At 45.3% G+C, this 20534-nt stretch overlaps 3 protein-coding genes across 3 annotated transcripts; all 3 read left to right on the top strand.

The window, feature by feature from the left end:
• Positions 1-10085: 10085 nt before the first annotated feature.
• PtA15_11A428 (uncharacterized protein) lies at positions 10086-10454 on the top strand (the record flags this gene model as incomplete). Its single annotated transcript, XM_053161335.1, has 1 exon — positions 10086-10454. The coding sequence occupies one exon, from the start codon at positions 10086-10088 to the stop codon at positions 10452-10454; it is 369 nt and encodes a 122-aa protein (XP_053025292.1).
• A 2833-nt stretch (positions 10455-13287) lies between these two features.
• Positions 13288-15724, top strand: PtA15_11A427 (uncharacterized protein; the record flags this gene model as incomplete). The annotated part of the gene is made up of 9 exons (XM_053161334.1): positions 13288-13407; positions 13489-13800; positions 13865-14010; positions 14128-14214; positions 14283-14407; positions 14493-14657; positions 14729-14923; positions 14999-15411; positions 15524-15724. The coding sequence occupies 9 exons, from the start codon at positions 13288-13290 to the stop codon at positions 15722-15724; spliced, it is 1764 nt and encodes a 587-aa protein (XP_053025291.1).
• A 1838-nt stretch (positions 15725-17562) lies between these two features.
• On the top strand, positions 17563-18297 carry PtA15_11A426 (uncharacterized protein; the record flags this gene model as incomplete). Its single annotated transcript, XM_053161333.1, has 4 exons — positions 17563-17640; positions 17730-17976; positions 18041-18135; positions 18214-18297. 4 exons carry the CDS (start codon positions 17563-17565, stop codon positions 18295-18297), a joined length of 504 nt encoding a protein of 167 aa, XP_053025290.1.
• Between the last annotated feature and the right edge of the window lie 2237 nt (positions 18298-20534).

The raw sequence follows: 20534 nt of genomic DNA, 5'->3' as shown, positions 1-20534 counted from the left end.
AATTCCCCTACATTGATCATGGAGCAGTAGACTTTGAAATGAGGAAGGAATTGTGGAAAGGTATCCCTAAGAATGGAGACTGGGAGAAATTCTCTGGAGAATTGCCTTACAATCATGAACTTTGGATTAAAAATACTGATATCCTGGTCAGAGACTACTTGATGCTGGATAACATGATAATCAGCAGATTAACAATCTTGTTGACTGACACTGCAAGGAATTGGTACCTAGGCATCAGAGACCAGTATGGAAACAAATCTTGGGCTTGGTGGAAGAATGCCATCAGAAACAAGTTTGGCACTGAGAACTGGAAATGGAAAATGCAACAAGAGTGCAGTAGACTTTGAAATGAGGAAGGAATTGTGGAAAGGTATCCCTAAGAATGGAGACTGGGAATAATCCTTTGGAGAATTGCCTTACAATCATGAACTTTGGATTAAAAACACTGATATCCTTTTCAGAGACTACTTGATGCTAGATAATATGATAATCAGTAGATTAACAATCTTGTTTACTGAAACTGCAAGGAATTGGTACCTAGGCATCAGAGATCAGTATGGAAACAAATTTTGGGCTTGGTGGAACAATGCCATCAGAAATAAGTTTGGCACTGAAAACTGGAAATGGAGAATGCAACAGGAGTTTGAGAGTGATCACTTTGCCTATGATGGGAGGAAAATCCATAAATGGTTTGGTAATCAGAGAGAAAGACTGAAAGCTTATCAACCTGAACTCAGTGAGTATCTTATTTGTGAGAAAATCTTGAAGCAATGCCCTCCAAACCTTGAGCATGCTATTAAAAGCAGATACAAAAGAGATGCTACTGAAATGAGTTTTGAGGATATGGTTATAATTGCTGAAGAAGTCATAGACAGAGTCATGAAAAGGAGCAAGCCTGTGACAAACAATTATAACACTCCTAACAGATCCCAATGGAGAAACAATCCTGCCCCTGATAAAACTGATAAGCCAACTGACTCCTCTACCAAAAGGAATCCTGTCTCTGCCCCTGAGAAAGAAAAACTTGTATGTCATTTCTGCAAACAAACTGGCCACTTCTCCATGGAATGCCCTAAGAAGAAGAACAGAATCAATAATGTAGGAATGGATGATGATGATGATCCCAAGAGTGACAATGGAGAAGATCAAGGTGAACCACATAAGTCTGAATCAGAACTGGATGAAGAGGAAGAGAATCATAGAACCAATCACATGATCCTTGCCATGGACAATGGAAATGGTGCCAACTATGACCCATTAGTTGATTTTGATTTTGGAGCACATGCAGTGGAGTGTGAGATAAACCAAGACTTCTCCATTGCTGAAATTCAAGCTGAAACTCATCAACCTCAGACCTGGGACAAATCCTGCCAATCTTCCCACATAGAGGATGCTAGACTGATGAAATGTAAACCTGATAGAGGAAAAGCTCATCTTACTGGAAAAGCAAATCTCACTACTGTCCTCATTGAATCCAGAGAACACTCATGTCTTCTTGATAGTGGAGCTTCTTGTTCAATCATCAGCAACAAATTGCTGGATTCTATAATACCAGAATGGGAAAACAAGCTCATGCCAATCAAACATGCTAAATTTCACAGCTGTAGTGACCAATTACAGCCAATGGGCATAATAGAAATGGATTTGATTTTTCCTCACACTAAAGGTTCCATTAGAATTCTAGCAGAATTTGTAGTTATGAAAAATGCAAGAATAAACTACCTTATCCTTGGAAATGATTACATGTCTCTTTATGGTTTTGATATTACAAACAGTAAAGAGAGATTCTTCACCATTGGGAATGAGAACAAGAGGAAGAAATTCAGTTTCAAATCCCATCATCTAGAAAAAATGAGTCCTTCAAATGAAATCTCTGCTGTAAAGAAGTCCAATCCCCAACTGCAACAATTTATTGCAGAAGAACTTTGTGAAGCCAAGTTCAGTGATAAACTAACCATTGACCAAAAAGAGAAGCTTTTTGAAGTCCTCTAAAATAACAACAATGCCCTCTCTAACACCAATCAGCCCCTTGGTGCCATTAAAGGTCATGAAGTTCATCTCAAATTGACAACTAAGAGGCCCTATCCTCCTCTGCTCAGGAGACCTCCTTACCCTGCCAGCCCCAAAAGCAGAGAAGCTCTTGAGCAACATATTGAAGAACTGGTAAACCTGAATGTTCTGAGGAAATTTGGCCATAATGAGGTAGTTGAGATCACAACTCCTGTAATCATTGCCTGGCACAATGGAAAGTCCAGAATGGTAGGATATTTCAGAGCTTTAAACTCCTATACTGCTTCAGACAGGTATCCCATTCCCAAGATCAGCGAGACTCTGAACAACCTAGCAAAAGCTAAGTATCTGACTAGTATGGATGTACTCAAAGGTTTTCACCAGAATGTTATTGCAGAAGATTCCAGACACCTACTCAGGATTATTATGCACAAAGGAATCTATGAATACCTGAGAATGCCCTTTGGGATCAAGAATGCCCCCTCTCATTTCCAGAGAATGATGGACATTGAGTTCAGAAAAGAAATTGATGAGAAGTGGGTCATTATCTACATTGATGATATCATCATTATGTCCAACACTTGGGAAGAACACCTCAATAGGATATACAGGATACTGAAAGTTGTCATCAATATGAACATGAAAATCTCCCTGAAAAAGTGTAACTTTTGATTTGATCAGATCAAAGCTCTAGGCCATCTTGTCTCTTGAATTGCCATAGGAATAGACCAGAACAAAGTAGCTGCTGTCCTCCAAAAGCCTGTGCCTAGTAGTAGGAAAGAAATGCAATCCTTTCTTGGTTTTGCTGGTTACTACAGGCAACACATTGAGAAATTTGCAGAGATAGCAAAACCCTTAACTGAGCTCACAAGGATTGATTTCATATATGAGATGACTCATCATAGGATAGTAGCCTACAACTTGTTGAAAGAGAAACTGACCACTGCTCCATTGCTGCTGTTTCCTGACTGGGCCCATCCTTTCACACTATATGTAGATGCTAGTATGACTGGTTTAGGTGCTGCTCTACATCAAGTCCAAGTCATTGATGGAGTGAGAAAAGAAGGGCCTATTGTTTTCATATCCAGACAACTGAAGGACGGTGAAACAAGATATGGTGCTAGTCAACTTGAATGCTTATGTCTGGTTTGGGCCCTGGAAAAACTCCATTACTACTTGGATGGCAGTGTTTTCATGTTGTAACAGATTGCACAGCTTTGAGATCACTGCTGAACATGAAGACTCCCAACAGACATATGCTCAGGTGGCAGATTGCTATTCAGGAATACAGAGGTAATATGACCATAATCCACAGAGATGGGAATATTCACAAGAATGCTGATGGACTTAGCAGATGGGCTTTGCCAAATGACCCAAGTAACCCTGCTTATGACCCAGAAGACAAAGATGATGATAGATTCCCCATCATGGGCATACATGTCTCTACTTTCAAGAATGAGTTCTTTGACTCAGTAAGAGAGGGTTACAAGCAAGATAAAAACACTACTGTATTGTCTGAACGTTTGTTGAAAGATGCTAAAGATGCCCAGCTGAAAAATTCTCTACAAGATCCATGGAGAAAGCTATATGATGAAGGAAGGTTCTCTATATTTGATGGCCTCATCTACTTCAGAGAAAAACACAATTCTGTCCTAGTCCTAGCTGACAAAGAAAGTATCAACACCATTTTGCATGAATGCCATGACAGTGTCTACTCTGGTCATCTTTCTGAAGACAGGACTTTAGAGAAAGTAGCTGATACTGCCTGGTGGGCTAATTGGAGACAAGACACTGGTGAATACTGCTCTTCCTGTGATAGATGCCAGAAAGCAAATAAAGCCACAGGCAAGAGATTTGGACTGCTCATGAAAATTGAAGAACCCTCAAAGCCATGGGATGTGATTAACATGGATTGGGCAACGTCCTTGTCTCCTGGAGGAGCTGCTAGTTTCAATGCTTGTCTGGTAATAGTAGACAGATACTCGACCCCCATATTTGTACCCTGCTTCAAGGATGACTCTGCCATGGACACTGCCATACTGTTTTGGAACAGAGTAATGCCCAGAACTGGCATCCCCAGAATCATCATCTCTGACAGAGATCCCAAGTTCACATCTGAATTCTGGACTGGTTTACATAGCATGCTAAGAACAAAACTCTCCTTCTCCACTGCTTACCACCCCCAGACTGATGGATTGGCTGAGAGAATGATTCAAACACTGGAAGATATGATCAGGAGGTTTTGTGCATATGGCCTAGAATTCAAAGACAATGATGGATACACTCATGACTGGGTTTCACTCCTACCAATCCTTGAGCTAGCATATTGTACCAGCATAAATTCAACCACTGGAAAACCTCCTGCCATCCTAGAGAAAGGCTGGATCCCAAACCTTCCCAGAAATTTCTTGAAACAAGACTCTGTAGACATTCATCCTACTGCTCTTGCCTATGGGAAAATCTTTGAGAAAGCAAGAAAACATGCTGAACAATGCATAACAGAAGCTACCTCTTACAACAAAGAAAGATGGGACAAGACTCACAAAGAACCATCCTTTAAAGTTGGTGACAAAGTCCTGATATCCACAGCAAACTTCAACAACTTGTCTGGCCCTAAGAAGATGAGAGACTCCTTTACAGGACCATTCCTTGTGAAAGCTTTACATGGGAAGAATGCTGTAGAAGTGATTCTGAATGAGAGGTCAGCAGGAAACATCCTACCTTCCCTGTCAGCTTAGTAAAACCATACAGAGACCCAAATCCAGATAAGTTCCCCTTGAGACAGAAGGTTAAAGTTGACATTCCCCCCATGGATAAGACCCCTCAGAGTAAATTTATACAGAAGATTCTCAGAGACAAAAGATTGAGAGTGGAGAACAGAGATGGTATGATGTACTTGGCTAGATACAAAGGCATGAGTGCTGATCATGATGAATGGCTCCTTGAGAAGGACATTCCAGACTCTGCTATCCTTCTTAGGAAATTCAGAAGTGAGAAGAGGTCTACCCCTGTGGTTTAATTTCTTACAGAAATCCAACCCTTTTGGTGGTAGGGAATGTCAGCCTTAGAGTCAACTCAGCTGACCTAAAGTCTGCCTTTATATACTTTTTACATATGAATTACTTCATATCTTTTTCATATTATAAGATAACCTTGTTTTGACTTCATATTCTGTTTCCTCATGCAATTTTAACCCTAGTTACAAGTTATCAATTCCTTGTAACTATACTCCTTCCTTGAGTTATTGAGTTGTGGCGCGCATGCGCAGTTGTGACATGTCAGCGCTACCAGGCGCGCCAAACCACATGTACATATGTAAATTACATAAGCAAACTGTGAAAATTTTCGTAGTCAGGATCCCCCTTGCCTGAGGCGGATCTACAGACTTCAGCACACCAGAAACACACCCCAGATAACCCCAGGATCACCACCAAAGAGTTTACAACACTCCCAGTATACCTACCGTCACAGGCGCCTAGTATATTGACAGTAAGTAACCTCTTTCACTGAACCTTGTTTATCTCAGAGGTACAACTCTGTTTCTTGCTTGATCTGCTCTTTTCTGCTGGCCTTTGCCTTCTTTTGATCACAGGGCTGTCCCTCCATATCTGCTGGCCTTTGCCTCAAATCTAGGTTACAGGGCTGTCCCTCAGGTTTCCCTTTAAGAACCTTGACTATCCAGAAGGAAGCTAAAAAATTGTGGCTGGATTAAACTTATCTAATCCAGAGACCCTTCACATTTCTTTAGTGAGAGGAGGCTGTGGCTCTTTCTAGCACAGCTTAGCAGCACTCTTCTGAAGAGTAGCATTGCCAGTGGACGTGCATTCGCACTAGAATAACCTAGTATATCTCCTTATCCTGATCTTGTCCTGCTTCTCTTTTCTCCTTTTGTATCTCTCTCTTAGTTTTATTTTCTTTATACAAAGAAATCCAACTATTTCCCCCCCTTCTTTCTTGTGTCCTGTAGTCACTATAGAGACTCAGGCTCACAACATGGGTGCCAGGCCGGGCAAGGGGCAAGGGAGGCAAGAGCGGTGAAGGGCCGGATTGACGTAAAATTGCTCCAGGAATCCAATGGTGGGGCCCTCAAGGCCCCAAAGTGGAAAACAAGGAAGATAGGTTTTTTCTTCTGATGGCATTCCTGACGTACAGGAGACATACAGGCTTTGAGGCTGAAATCAGCAGTCCAAAAGCTGGCTGCAAGCTTTTCCGCGTTAGCTGTACATGGTGTTGGGAGCCGCCACAAGACACACCTTATGGGTGAGACATTTGCTTAAAGATATTCTCAAGACTGATTTTGTTGGTCACATCCACTGCGACAATCAGTTGGCGGTGAAAGTGGGCACCAATGATGCTGCAAACAAGCGCACAAGACATACTGACCGTGATTTTTATATCACCAATGAAGCTCTTTTTTTGTAAGCTCACGACGTTCACTTGGATCCCTACCAGCAAACAGAAGGCGGATATTTTCACTAAGAGTCTCCCGCCTGAGCTGTTCAAAAAGATGAGGTGCTTCCTTTTCAAAATCTGAATAATATGTCTTCTTTTCTTCTGCTTTTTTTATGTCATCTGTTTTGTCTCTATGACTGTCTCTCAGAAATTGTGTGTCTCTGAAAAGTTATAAACAAAACAAAAAAATTGTGCTTTGTTTTTCTATTCTTCTCTTGGGTTTTATTTGTTTTTTCTCTTCTTTCTCTTCTACTTTTTTTTCCTTTTTTTCTTCTCACATGATCTTGTAGGTAGGTTCTAGCGGCTAGGCGAGGGGGTGGCTGTTGTAACCTAACCACTTAGGTTACAATTAGTGACACTCGCCTACCGGTGGACCATACTATGTATGGTCCTCGGAGAATAAGCTGTAGAGTATTCTCCGCATTCACTACATTATTTACGATCTTTGTTACATTACTTAGGAGGTCGTGCTTCGCGCCAGCCCAGGCTGCACCAGGGCCCTCCAAAGTGGGGGACTTGTGTTAAGTTAGACACGCGAGGGCCTTGGGTCACTGGGACCGGTTTTTGCCGCAGCTGCGGCGAGTTGATGTCAAATTATTGCCTTGAGCGGTTTGACGACGAACCTTGGAATTTGTGCACCCGTGGTGCACCCCGAACTTAACACAAGTCCCTTCCTTCCAAGGAGGCGCGAAGCGCCTCCGAAGGAGGGACTTGAATATAATGTCCCAAATCTTGCGTGAGCGCAACCAGCCATTTGGCTGGGGAGGGCATTACAACCTCAATATCCCCCACAACCACCCAGATTCATGTCACGCCTCCTAGACCATTGAAAAGCTGGCCGTTTTTTGGTATCTGTACAGCCCTCAAAAGTCCACATACCCATAGCAGTTGGCAACTAGGGGGATGGATAAGTATGACAGCTTTGAACAATCCGCCAAATTCAGGCCCAGATACAATCCCGGATAGATCCGGTCCTTAGTGCATGAATAGTATAAGGTATACATCAAAAGGCATAGACATAATTTTTTGGTTTATTCACCTTCGGCTTGCTCAAGTCTCTGCTGGCCAGCACAATTCCGGTGCCACGATAGCCTATCATAACCTCAAACAGCAAATACTCGACTTCGAGCTAGATCAATGGCCGGCCTACCACGTACCAGCGCAATTGAAGAATTACATGATGCAGACGAGCTATACGAGATGGACAACCATTCAAATATTCAACCACCACGTACCGAAGCGGAAAAAATTCTGCACATCTGCAAAGAACTCCAGAAGATGAAGATGACACCAAAGGTATTCATCACTGGTTTTCTTCGCTCCAATGATTCAGATATTGCCTTCCGACGACGATACTGGCGCACCGGTACTGGGCTAGAAGGAGCTCTGGAAGTTGTTCGAGCTGTTAAGACTACAGCTACCAGTACACCCAAAGGAGCCGCTATGTGGAAAGAATTTATCAAGGATGAGGTCAGTATTTTGTGCTCTTGATCTATTTCAGAGCATTTAGCATATGCATGCTCACTGAAGGATATTTCCAAATAAAGGCTGTTGAGATACTACGTCAAGAGAGACCCCCGAGCGGGTATTACCCAAATGGATCGTTTTATAGCAGCCAAGAGATTGGGCTCCCCTTTTTTACACCCGAAGCCGCGTTGGAACGCAAAAGGTTGCTCACGGAAGAACACACACCCTTCCTGTTCACACTGCTGAAGCGGACCATGAATGATGGTGACGAAGACGATAACGGACCTTCAGAGGATTGCCACAATACAGGTGAAGATGCGCTGTTGAACCTGGAAGGGATAGAAATAGAACCCAGCCCTACTCCGGTTGATCGGAAAACTAAGGTGATGGATATATCTGGTATTAGCTGTTTGTTTTTGTCGGTGCATTGCTGACTGGCCAATAATTCAGATTGCTGCAACCATTTGTTCCATGGTTTCGTTCGCTAGGAACCGCCAACACAATGGACTTCAGCTTTTTAATAGCATACGATTTGTTTCAGCTGGCTTGACTGAGCGGATGAATGAATATCTCCACCTAATTGGTCTTACATCCTGTCGACAAACCGCAATCAGTGCTCTCACGGTTTTATCTTCTTGTGCGGCATCTGAACTGAAGACGGCAATGAAGCTCAATGAAAGCTTTCCATTGGGCCCAAGTTTGTGCATCGATAATGTCGACATGGAGCAACGTGTGCATACACATTCAATTGGCCATCGATCAATGATGTTTCATGGCACCTGGGGCTATATCCATCATCCACCGCCATCCCTTTTAGCCTCTGTCGATCACACCAAATTTACATTAGACTCGTATTACACAGCCCTCAGCCATCTTCCTGATTTCGAAATTCAACCATCTCTGTTCCTGCCAACGTATGAAGAGAACATACATTTTGAGGAAGTTCTTAAAAGCCAAATTGCACAAGTCATGTATCATTACATAGCACAACCATTAGATCCAAAATTGGCAATCTCAAGGAAGCCTCCTCCGATTGATCCAATAGACTGCTCGCCACCAAAAATTCAGATGCTGAAGCTCATGGAAGCTTCTGATAATTCCGCGGAAGGCTTTGGACAAGTTATCGAAATGATCATCAATCAAATTGGCCTAAAGCCAGAGGAGTTTTGCTCGCGAGTTCAGCTCATTGATGGAGACCTCGGGACATCTCAGAACTTCAACTCACTTCGGACGCTGCGCACCCCAAGCAATTTTCCTGATCACCGACTTCACAACATCTCTTTTCAGCTGGGGGCTTCACACACCCTGTGGAACATTGCACAGAGTATCTTGACAGCACACTTCGGAGACCAAGAGCGATCAAATGATCTTGGCGCCTGGCAGTACTTGCATGCACTGGGAATCCCTCCGGAGAAGGCTATCCCTAAAAAGGACTTCACGTCTATGATTAACAATATCGAAAAAGTCCATGAGGCAACCATTTTTTATTGTCTTCGGTAAGGCTGTTGTGTTTTTCACTCTGAATGAATACTCTACTCTCGTGCTAATTTTTGTATGTTTTAGTTTAATGATGGGTACCGAAAATGAACCTATTCCCAATGTGCAACCAAAGATTGCTACCACTCAATGGAACGAAACCATAGAAGCGTGCTATACCAATTTTTTTTCACCCAAGGCTCGCCGAGCTACCTCTAGAGACAGCTCACCAAAGTTACATGCACTTCTCCTCCGTTTGCATGACTTTTCCACCGTTGTGGAGGCTAATCGTGCCATGAAGGCAGGAGATATTGGTCGAGTCATGAAAATGTGGAAAATCTGGTCAATCATGACTCAGGCGCTACCGGGACTCGTGAACTATCGATCTTACCTACCTTGCATGGTCCTTCTCCTCCAGAATATACTTCCCCCCGACGTTAGCAAGTATATTCTCCACACTCTTCTCATGTCACCAAGTGGCCGGCAAAACCATTTTGTTGCCAAGGATTACTATCTGGAGCTGCAGAATTACTCGCTGAAATTCCTTTATAATCAAACTGGCTTTGGCACCCGGGTCGAAAGGTTGCAGGAGATTTTTTTGTTAAACATGAACTTGGTGAGCCATGACCGCATTTAAAAAGATAAGATTTCACATCTGACTCTCTATCCAGCTCCGTTCAATGTTCCTCAGCCTTAGGATGGAAAGGGGTGGGCGATTGGTCTATCAATCTCACAAGAACGATATCACCACTCAATCACTTGAAATGTTTGTTCGCATGGCTCGTAATGAAGACATCACGGATAAAGACCACAAAGACACGAAGCAATCTGTTCCAGACTGCAAAGACCTCTTGTTAGAAGGACTTAAAGTCCTTCAGAATGATATAACTTCGGGAAAAATATCTCGACTAAAATTGCATTTCTTCTGGGATGCTCCTGCCGGAGAACTAAACCAAAGTATTGTCCAAGAAGATCCAACTGATCTTGAAGAAGAAGATCACGAAGAAAATGAACAAACAGTCACCCCCGAGACTTGTTTTGAAATGTAACCCGCACATAATCGACCTCTTTCTGATTCGCCTTCGGCCACCCCGCACACGCTTTGCTTGTTGTTTCCGGTCCCGTCGACTTCGATAGCCCAGGCATTTCCTGTATTCACACAGCGGTAGAGTTGCTTTGAGCGGTCGAGTTGCTTTGAGAGGCTGCAAGTGCCTTCATTCGCTTGTTTGCTCGGTAGCGAGCAGCCGATTCCCTTCTCTTTGCCTTCTTGGCCTCCTCCGCCTCCTCCTTCAGTCGCTCTCGATTCATGATATGTTGTTGATAGCTCACATCGCCTTTGAATCTAGTAATTAAATCCATCAAAAACTGGAGTTGTCCATCTATGGCCTCGCCACCAATCAGTTTTTTTAGATTGGCCATATCTTGTAATTCATCGAGATTAGAAATGATTGCGTTGGCGTGCTCTTCGCGGAATACATCACGGCCAGCAAACCGAGATGATCTGCCCATCCGAGTGTCATAATACTCGTGGAAAGACGAGAGCAAGAGATCTTTGAATTTGTGGACAATGACCTGATCTTCCTCACAACCCAGCGAGGTTTTTCCAGCATGACGAGTGTGCTTTCTCTTGTTAGGATTGATGTTAGTCGAATCTGAGAATTCAAGCTGATCGATCATCGCGTCGTCAAAGTTGTCTTGGGTTAATTCCTTGAGGTTTCGGACAAGTTTGTCTCCGGATTCAACGTTGCAATTGCTGCAACTGCATGGTAGAAACTTCAGAGCTTTCTCGCGTTCAATCTCGGCGATGTAGTGTGGATCATCCTTGGAAAGAGGGATATAGCCGTGTTTGTTGTCTATCGCGAATACCACTCGAAGGCATAGAGGGGTAATAGCAAGTGCGTCCATACGATCATCATCCGACTGTTGATGAATATTCGTAAAATCATTCATTGTATTTTTTCCCCCCTTCCGATTTCCTTCGACGAAGAGGATTGCAAGACCATTCTTCCCATCTCTCCCACACCTGGAGCAGGAAATAACTCATGTAAGTAACCAAAAGTCATTATTTCGACAGATAAGAGTGTATTCAGCTGTACCTTCCAATCATTTGAAGTATATTTGCAGGATCGGCCCTGCCCATGTGGATGACACACCTAACGCGCTTCCAATTTTGCCCGAGGCCAAGGGCCATTGTCGAGGATATTATGGGAAATGTCCCGTTCGAAAACCCTTCAACGACCAAATCTTTATCTTTATCGCCGGTACAAGCATGGAATCGCCTTGCCAAAGTATTATTTGGATCCAAACAATTTTGAGGGGTTCCCCGGGCCATGTCAAGCACTTTCAAAACTGTAAGCGTTCGAGCACGAGTTCCGCTGTAGATCAAAGTGGGTACAAGATCTTCATTCGCAGTCTTCTCTTTCAAAGGGAAAACATTTAGTAGGTCCAAGTTTGATTGCAGCGAAGAATTCATTTTGATGCGGATGATACGAATTTCCGTCCGAGTCAATTCACCTCGCATGATGTCAACTAGATCCTGCGTCAATTTCAAGCTTTTCAAGATGGCATCCATCGCAACTGGTCGGCAAGTCGCTGAAAGAAGCAGTATAGGTGCGCTGTTTCGAAATTGTAAGTGCACCGCAATTTTACCGTAAGACGGTCGAAAGATTCCGATGTCTTCCAGTCGAATAAAGACCGCATTCACTCTCCTTCCATTACTCTCCACTAGTCCCCAAAGGTACACCATGTGGGCCTCGTCTACCACTACCAAGGCAAGTCGTTGCTGGAATTCTGTGCTGAAGTATACCAAATCCCAAAGCTTGTTGTTCAAAAATATCTCCGGGCTGAGATACACAAAATTATAATCGCCCTGCTTGATTTCCTCCGCTACGTTTTTGTTGAAAGTAAGCTTTGTTAAATTGATGGCAGTGAATTTGCCTTTTTTCTCGGCCACTTGATTGTCCCCCAAGGCATCCAGGGGGTTCAGAACAAGAACAACAGGCTTTGCGTTTTGAGGCAAGAGCTTAAAGTAGATTTCGGATATTCTCGACTTTCCGAATCCAGTCCCAGCCAACAGAAACGTGTTCCGACCCCGCGCAAGATTTGCAACCGCATCGATTTGAAGGGGTTTGGCTTCTTCGCCGCCGTAGAACCTCTTCGCTTGGGATGCAATTGCCGCCTTTAAATCCGAGTCGTTGCTTTGAAGAAGCTTCTTGAGGATGGTCACGCCGGTATTGAGTTTCTTTGGAGTACTTCGAGTTGATTGTGGACTCGTCTTTTGTGCCGGTTTACTTTGCTTCGCCTTTACGGATGGAGTGCTTAGATGGCGATTTGCCGTCGGGATGCGTTTCGATTTTCTAGTCATTGTTGGCAGAGTTCAACTGTAAAAGTACATTGTGGACCCAATTTAAAATTTCCATCAAAATTGTATAACTGTATGTTTGTAAGTTGATACTTGAAAAAAACCGTGAGACTTGGTCTGATCCGAAGAAATTATAATCCGGAGGGTCAACAAACTTTAATTCACCAAACCTGCGAATGCCCTTGCAAAAAAGTCTGCTGAGCAGGCTATTTATGGCCAAATTTTACCAAATAAAAGCCAGCAGATTCCCAAGATGGGAAGCTATAACCATGCCAAGAGGCGTTTAAAAAGGATTTGTGGTTTAGTTGGAATTCTGTCTTGAGTTTATTTTTTATCATTTCCCTGCCAAAATTTGGCTGTCCTCAGGCCGCGGGTCTGACTTTACAAGTAAGCCTCTCCTTCGGAGAGCGTCCCTTCGGGACGCGGGGTCGGGCCCCCCCGACCCTCCGATCGAGAGGCTTAGTTAAGCTCGGGTGCACCCAACCAACCTCACCATCAAGATCAATCGAGAAGCTCACAGGATGGATGAGTTCGGACTACCAATTCAATTTGGAAAGATACTGGCCAAGCCAGATATCTCGAATAAGATCTCGGAAACGAAACGGAACGGACCCGTAGCCGCGCCAAGTGGACAACCATCGGTCAGTCTTCGATTTCTGCCACCTAGTCTTTCGTTTTATCAAGTTATTCTGAGAGAAAAGTCCTCCCTTTTTATGGAACAGGCTGGCACAAGCAAGAACAACCAGTTGGATCAAAATCAGCCTACTACCGTCGCAGTCCCTTCGAAACCCACGTCTCAATCAGATTCGGATTCGGAAAAACAAGATGCAGAAGAGCCAACTGTACAGCTGCCAACAACTCACGAAGTGCTCCTGAAGGATCACTCAAAATCCGTCTCAGCCTTATCACTAGATCCCTCTGGAGCTCGACTGGTCTCAGGCTCGTACGATTACGCTTGCAAGTTGTGGGACTTCGGCGGGATGAATTCCTCCTTCAAGCCTTTCCGGAGTTGGGAACCTCGACAAAGTCATCAAGTTGGTGCTTTAACTTCCATATCGGTCAAAATTCTGTTTTTAATCGAATCTCGGGAATTACCAGGTCCATCAAGCTATCTGGTCAAACACCGGTGATTCCTTCTTGGTCATCACGGCCGCAAATCAACCTCAGATCTACGACAGGGATGGTGCTCAAATTGCTGAATACATGAAAGGAGACATGTATATTCGGGACATGAGACATTGCGCGTTCGTTGGCTCCACTTTTTTTTCAACTTGTATTCCTGGCTAGTAATGCTCACGTCCCTCTTTTATCAGCGAAATAGAAATATCTGAATGATTGTTTATTTTTCGCTATTTTTCAAGTGGACATATTGCCGAGCTCACATGTGGAGCGTGGCATCCGAAAGATGCCAAGACCTTCATCACATCCTCGGCCGACTCGACTATCAGGTGCGACCGCTAAAACAACGTCTTCAATCTATCATTTCTCTAACACCTCCTTTCCTTTTCCACTCCAGAATCTGGGATGTTGAAAATAAGCGCAAATCGAAAGGCGTGATCGTACTCAAATCAAAGGAAAGAGGCACCAGGACCAAAATAACTACGTGTGCTTATTCTTCCGATGGAAAATCGATTGCTGCAGGTAAGAAGCAACGGGGATCTTGTGTTAGCACATGTCGCACGTGATGACTTATTAATCACTCTTGAATTGTTCACTTGATTACCAGCCGGTTTGGATGGGACCTTGAACATCTGGGCTACCAACAGTAATTTCACCCGTCCAAATGTTGCGATTGAGAATGCCCATGTCAAGAACACAGAAACATCTTCACTCCACTATGCTTATGATAACAAAACACTTGTGAGCCGGGGTGGCGATGACACAGTGAAGTGTAAGTGCCTTATTCGCACTACCCGTGTCCAAATAATCAAAATCATTGACTCATTTTGATCATCCAAATAGTATGGGACGTACGCGCGCTGAAAACCCCCTTAGCCGTTAGGAGTGGAATGACCACTCTGAATCCGGAAACCAACGTAACGTTCAGTCCAGACAACCAATACATTCTCACCGGTGTCAGTGCAAATCCATCCGAAGGATTGGGTGGTCGAATAGTATTGTTGGATAAACTCAATCTCGAGATATTCCGCACAATTGGTCAGCTCATGAACTTATTTTTCAGGGCTGAAATCATGGTCTAATACTTTTCCGGTCTCCCTCTTGTCTTTCTAGCCATATCACCTGCGAATGTTGTTAGGACATTATGGCACCCAAAGATCAACCAAATCATCACTGGTTCCTCAGATGGGACAATTCATGTATTATATTCGCCCAGCCTTTCGACCCGAGGCGCGACACTATCACTATCCCGGACGGCCAGAACTCGTGGTCCGGGAGAAGACGACGTTGAGGTCGATCGACCTATCATCACTCCACACGCCTTGGCAATGTTCAGGAACGACGAGCCAGTCGTTGCTGGTGGTCGGGGCGGCAAGAGAAGACGCGAACGGGAGAGACAGGACCCAGTCAAGACTTTGAAACCCATGCCACCTCTAACTGGACCCGGACGCGGTGGACGTGTAGGTGCCAGCGCGACTCAGCACGTCGTACAAGGCTTGGTCAAGGATTCGATTAGACATGAGGATGTAAGTCACTCAGACGCATCGCCAATCTTTTATCACACCGAAAACTATCAGCTTTCTGCAACGGCTGTTGACTGTCCCTCTTTGATTTCCTTATCATGGTGATATCTTTTAGCCTCGAGAGGCCTTGTTGAAATTCGCACAGGAGCACGAAGGTGAGCGGCCGAAATATACTGCCGCGTGGGAGGAAACGATGCCCGAGCCGGTCTTCGATCAACGCTTGCTTGAGGAAGAAGCACAGCAAGAGGCCGAGAAAGAGGCCGCCGAAGAAGAAAGGAAGCGAATCAAAAGGGAACGTCCAACCAGATTGACATGATTTTCCTTCTTATTTTTCAACTCGGAATATCACACTGTTATCTGTAGAATCAATTTGATCATTTGTTTTCCTATGTTTCTCTCTTCTTGAGACTTACGCAATCCATCTGGATCAATTCCTGTAGAACTCTTGTTCATCTTTCTTTCGTTCTGGACATGTTCACTTGAACGACTTCCTTTTCCGGATCAAACTCACTCCCTACCTGCGACGTATGCAACGTGAAAGAGACGGTGGAGCACTTCCGCTGGTCTATTGCCGCGCTCATCATCATCACAGGCAACGGATGAGGCAACTGCTAAAATCACTCAAAATGCGTTCGGCCTCCTTGTCCGCTCCATACCCACTAAACGCCCCCAGGGCCACTCAGGCGGTAGCGACTTTCATTCATGACACGAGGTGCTTTCGAGACACTCCACGCTGTATTCTCGCGGCGACCGGATGTCAACAGCCCTCCTCGTAGGATCATTTTTGCCTTGAAATTTCAACTTTCAGGTCTTAATCATCATTGGTCCTTTATTTTCCTTCTCTTATGGTTTTGTTTTCCTTTTCTCTTTTTCTCTAAATTTTTCCTTTTTTCCTTTCCTCCTCAAACCTATGGTAGCTTGAAATCTATATCGGAAATGGTTGTAGTCCTATGGGACATCTCGTATCATTAGCTATAGCTTGTAAGCTTTGTGTTGGTACTACATAGTGCGCAATGTCAAACAAACTGCACTCAAAAAAAAAAGTGTACATAAATATGTAATGTCCAATTCTAAGCCTCTTGTTCCAATGCTGTCGGCAGCCAGAGATTGAGTTGGTGACCTGCCCTGACCTGCCGGTTGATTCGTTCAGATTCGCTCATGATCACGAAAATTGGTGAATTGTTTCAATTCCTAGGAGGCGTGGATGGTGGATGGAACAGACTGGTGCGTGGAAGGTGTGCGATTGTCTTTCCACACATTGTCACTGTCAACTCCCAACTCCATCGCAACTACGGTGTGGCAAGTTTAAGCTTTGAGATCATCCTGGCTTTTCGGATCTATGTATACGAACCTCGCTGAACAACCTCTTCCATACAAATCATGACGTATTTATGTATTGTATCAATACATGTATATTTATATCTTGGATTCTGATCAGCTGTAAACTTCCTGTCCGGACTCCGCTCTGGCTTTGCCTTGCATCTATTCCTATACCTAGTCCCTTTTTTTGGACAGCACATCTAGAGTAGAACCGGTTGCACTCCAATGATAAGGAGACAGGGCGGTAGATAGTGCGAGTAACGTGGCTTATTGCAGGAGGGACACTGAAGACCCTTGGTTACAAGTATTTATGTGCCTGAAACTTGGCGGATAATTCGGACTCCGTGGAGGTTGCTGCTAACTCGAATGAGGCATACAGCTGCCAACTGTTCCCCACGGCAAATTCTAAAAAATCTCATCTGACGACGAAGAATCTCGTCGCCAGTATGAATGTGGCCCCCATCTGAGGGATAGAATGTATTGACATACAGTGGAACTTGGAACAGCGGCGCCACTGCAGTCGGAATCTTCTGGCCATGTATGTATGTATCATCGCACTAGAGAGACTCAGGGCCGGTCCCCAAAGGTTCAGCCTTCAGGGCCTCAGGCTGCCATTGCCAAGAAGATGCCCGGCAAAACTCGAGTACGGGACTCGGAATGGGGCCCTATTCCAAAGGGAAATGTGCTTAAATACCGGCGACAGTGGCTCAAATATCCCCATCTCGCCTTCCATTCATTTCCTGCATTCTGCGGCATCATCTCACTCATTTATCACCCTAACTTACATTTCCCACCCTACCAATCCACCTCCCCAAAACAACCCTCGCCTCCACGATGCATTGCTCTACTCTCTTGATTGCCTTTGTTGGCTTCTGCAGCATCTTGCCTCTCGCCATGGGCAGCACTTCCCCTGTAAGTCACAAGCCGAAGGCCTAGATTCAGCAGGCACTCTGCAGGCTACTCGTCTCGCGACTTATCCCAGCTTGCTCCCCCTTTCACAGGATGCTGGAGTCGCTCCTGACTCCGATGGCGAGGACAAGACCAAGGGAGCCACCGCGATTGCCAACCAAGGGTCCAAGGACAAGGCCATGAGCATGAACATGACCATGCCCACGAACGGCTCCAAGGACAACGCCAACGCCAAGGACTCAACCTCCTCGTCCGACGGCTCGAGTGACAATGGCCCCAAGATGTTCCCAGGTCAAATGGTCAATGGCAAATGCATGTGCTCCTCCCCAAGCTCCCCTCGTAAGTGCTCTCCTGTTGTGGTAGGCATATTTCCGCCCAGACACTCACCTCTTTGATCTTACAGCCACCGAAAAAGATAGCAAGCCGGACCCCCCCCTCGAGGACCCTCCAACCAAAACCCCTCCTACCACCACTACCCCACCCACTGACAACAACTCGGTGAGCTTACTTGACTTGATTCATCCACCAATCGCTAACACCCTTTGCTCACGCATTCTATCTCCTTCCTCCTGTCAGACTTCGAGCGCAACCTCCATGTCCGGTAACACTGCTTTCCTCACTGGTTTCATCTCGGTCGCTGTTGCTTCTCTCGTGGTCTAAGCTCCTTGAACCCCTAGTTTCTCCTTCTCATCGTCCCCTGCATTCCATTAGATATCTTGTAATGCTCTTTGTCCGTCCTTGTACGCCACCTAAGAGATGTATGAGCCCTAGAAATCAGTGAACTCGATCAGGTAATATAGATCGGACGCCCACAGCCATTGTGGAGTCAACCCGCCGTCCGATCTCCTCCCCTTTTTTCTTCGCTCATCCTTGTTGTTCCTCTCAAGTTGTGAAGTACTCAAAGACAATTAGAAAGGCAAAATTCCCTCCATGTGCTGCTTGTTTTAGTGCCCTGTCACCTGGTGCGAATCAAGTCTTGAAGTGGTGAACGAATTGCACTTGACTTGCCAGCTTTCAAAGCTGTTTTACATAATTGCTGTAGGCGCCAGAAAAGCAGACCTGGCCCTGGGTCACCAAACTAGCACTACTATGTAGCGCCTTTGCAACTTGCAATTTTTAGCGAGAGCGCCGTGCGCTGATGTCTCCGTTCCGGCTCATAAATCTCTTTGAGACAAGCCCCTTGAGGATCCACAAGTCATCAATTTCCCCGATTCGGTCCAACGGCCTCTTTGCAGGCTCTTTTTACAATAATTATATGCACCCTCATTTGGCCTACAGCAGTTCTGAGAATGCTTGCGTTTCCGGACCTGCGATTCTGCCCCCCGAACTCAACTTCAACTTCAGCCACATCCCCGCTGTATTCTGGACAGCCCGGGTTATACAGGGCTGTGGGGCCTGACTGGGCAGCCTGGTGCCCGGTCATGCCCGACGGGCGCAGGGGAGCGGAGGACCGCTGGTCTCGAAATTTAACAAGGAGTCCAACGGTGCCACTCTCCAAAGCTAAAAGCTAGCTATCACAAAGATAGCTTTTTCACCAAATGCATGTTCCTGTATGGCAACGGCCATACAGGTGGCTGAAGTTGAGTTCGGGGGGCAAAATTGCAGGTCCAGAAGCGCAAGCTTTCTCGGAACTGCTGTAAGTCCCACACTTGTTGTCATTGAACAGATTCCCAATCAACAATTAATTCCCTACAACATGGAGCTCAAAAGGGATAAGGCAATATAATCAACACTTGAGCTCATTGGAACCCACTTGCGCGCCCCCAGCAATGGGGTTTCAAAGTTTGCACCTGTAAGTGCAGAACCAAATTCAGGGGCAAAATTCAGGTGAAAAAATAATCCTGATTTTTTTCCTGAACCCCCAATTTCCTTCTTCAAACGGGGCTGCCAAACCAAGCTTCCTGAAGCAGGAATCAAGAGTGATGTCTCAACACACATACCTCCACAAAATATGTATTAGCAAGATCCCTTCAGATAGGGATGGCTATTGGGAGGGCCGGCCAACGGGCCGCCCAAACCCGGTTGGGTTTTGGCCAGGTGTGGGCCGGCTTTTTTGGAAAATTCCCAAAGTTGGCCTGGCCCGTCAGACCCGTAAAGGTAGAGTTGGGTGGGCACAAGTAGCCCACTGGGCTACCCCGGTTGGGGGGCCCGAGGCTGACCAGTATAAACACTGTTCAATGGAGGAATTTGTGTCATTCTGGGAACTCAGATTTTTCCAGATTTTGCGGGGAAATCTGGGCTTGATTGTCCCAAATCCCAGATCTGCCTAGATTTCCCTGCAAAATCTGGGAAAATCTGGGTTTCCAGATTGGCAGGAAGTCCTCCAATACCCACCGGCCCGGCCAACCGGAACTTCTCAGAGTCTCATTTTAACGGATCAGCACGCCTCACAAATCCACTAACGCTCCACAAACCTTTTGGCCAGCCACCCTTGTTGCTGGTTGTTGGTCAACATGGCAGGTTCTACCTCTGGGGAAAACAACATCAATGTTATTCCTCCATCCAATTTGCAAGCCACCACGACCATCACCAAGAATGTAGGGGGTCAGACTCCAGCAGCAACCGCCGACAGCCTTGGCAAATCACAGGATGGTTTTATAGGCTCAAAAGAGCCTACCCCATGCTACAATTTATAAAAAACATGATTTTCAAATCTTTGGCTGGAGCCCCCGGACTGCCCACAGGCAGCCCATGGGTAGCCCTTGAGCTAATTGGGTTTGGGCTGGGCGGCAATTTTAGAGGAACTGGCCCGGCCCAACCCGCCCAACTATTATGCGGCACAAGCCGGGTTAGCCTGTGGTCTGCCCAAGCCCGCCCAACAGCCATCCCTACCTTCAGATTTTCTGACAAAGGCATTAGAGGACTGGGAAACCCATGGTGCACAGAAAGTTCAAATT

The sequence above is a fragment of the Puccinia triticina genome, chromosome 11A (assembly GCF_026914185.1).
Source record: "Puccinia triticina chromosome 11A, complete sequence".
In the NCBI taxonomy this organism is placed as follows: Eukaryota; Fungi; Basidiomycota; class Pucciniomycetes; order Pucciniales; family Pucciniaceae; genus Puccinia; species Puccinia triticina.
This window is presented reverse-complemented; position numbering and strand designations above follow the sequence as displayed.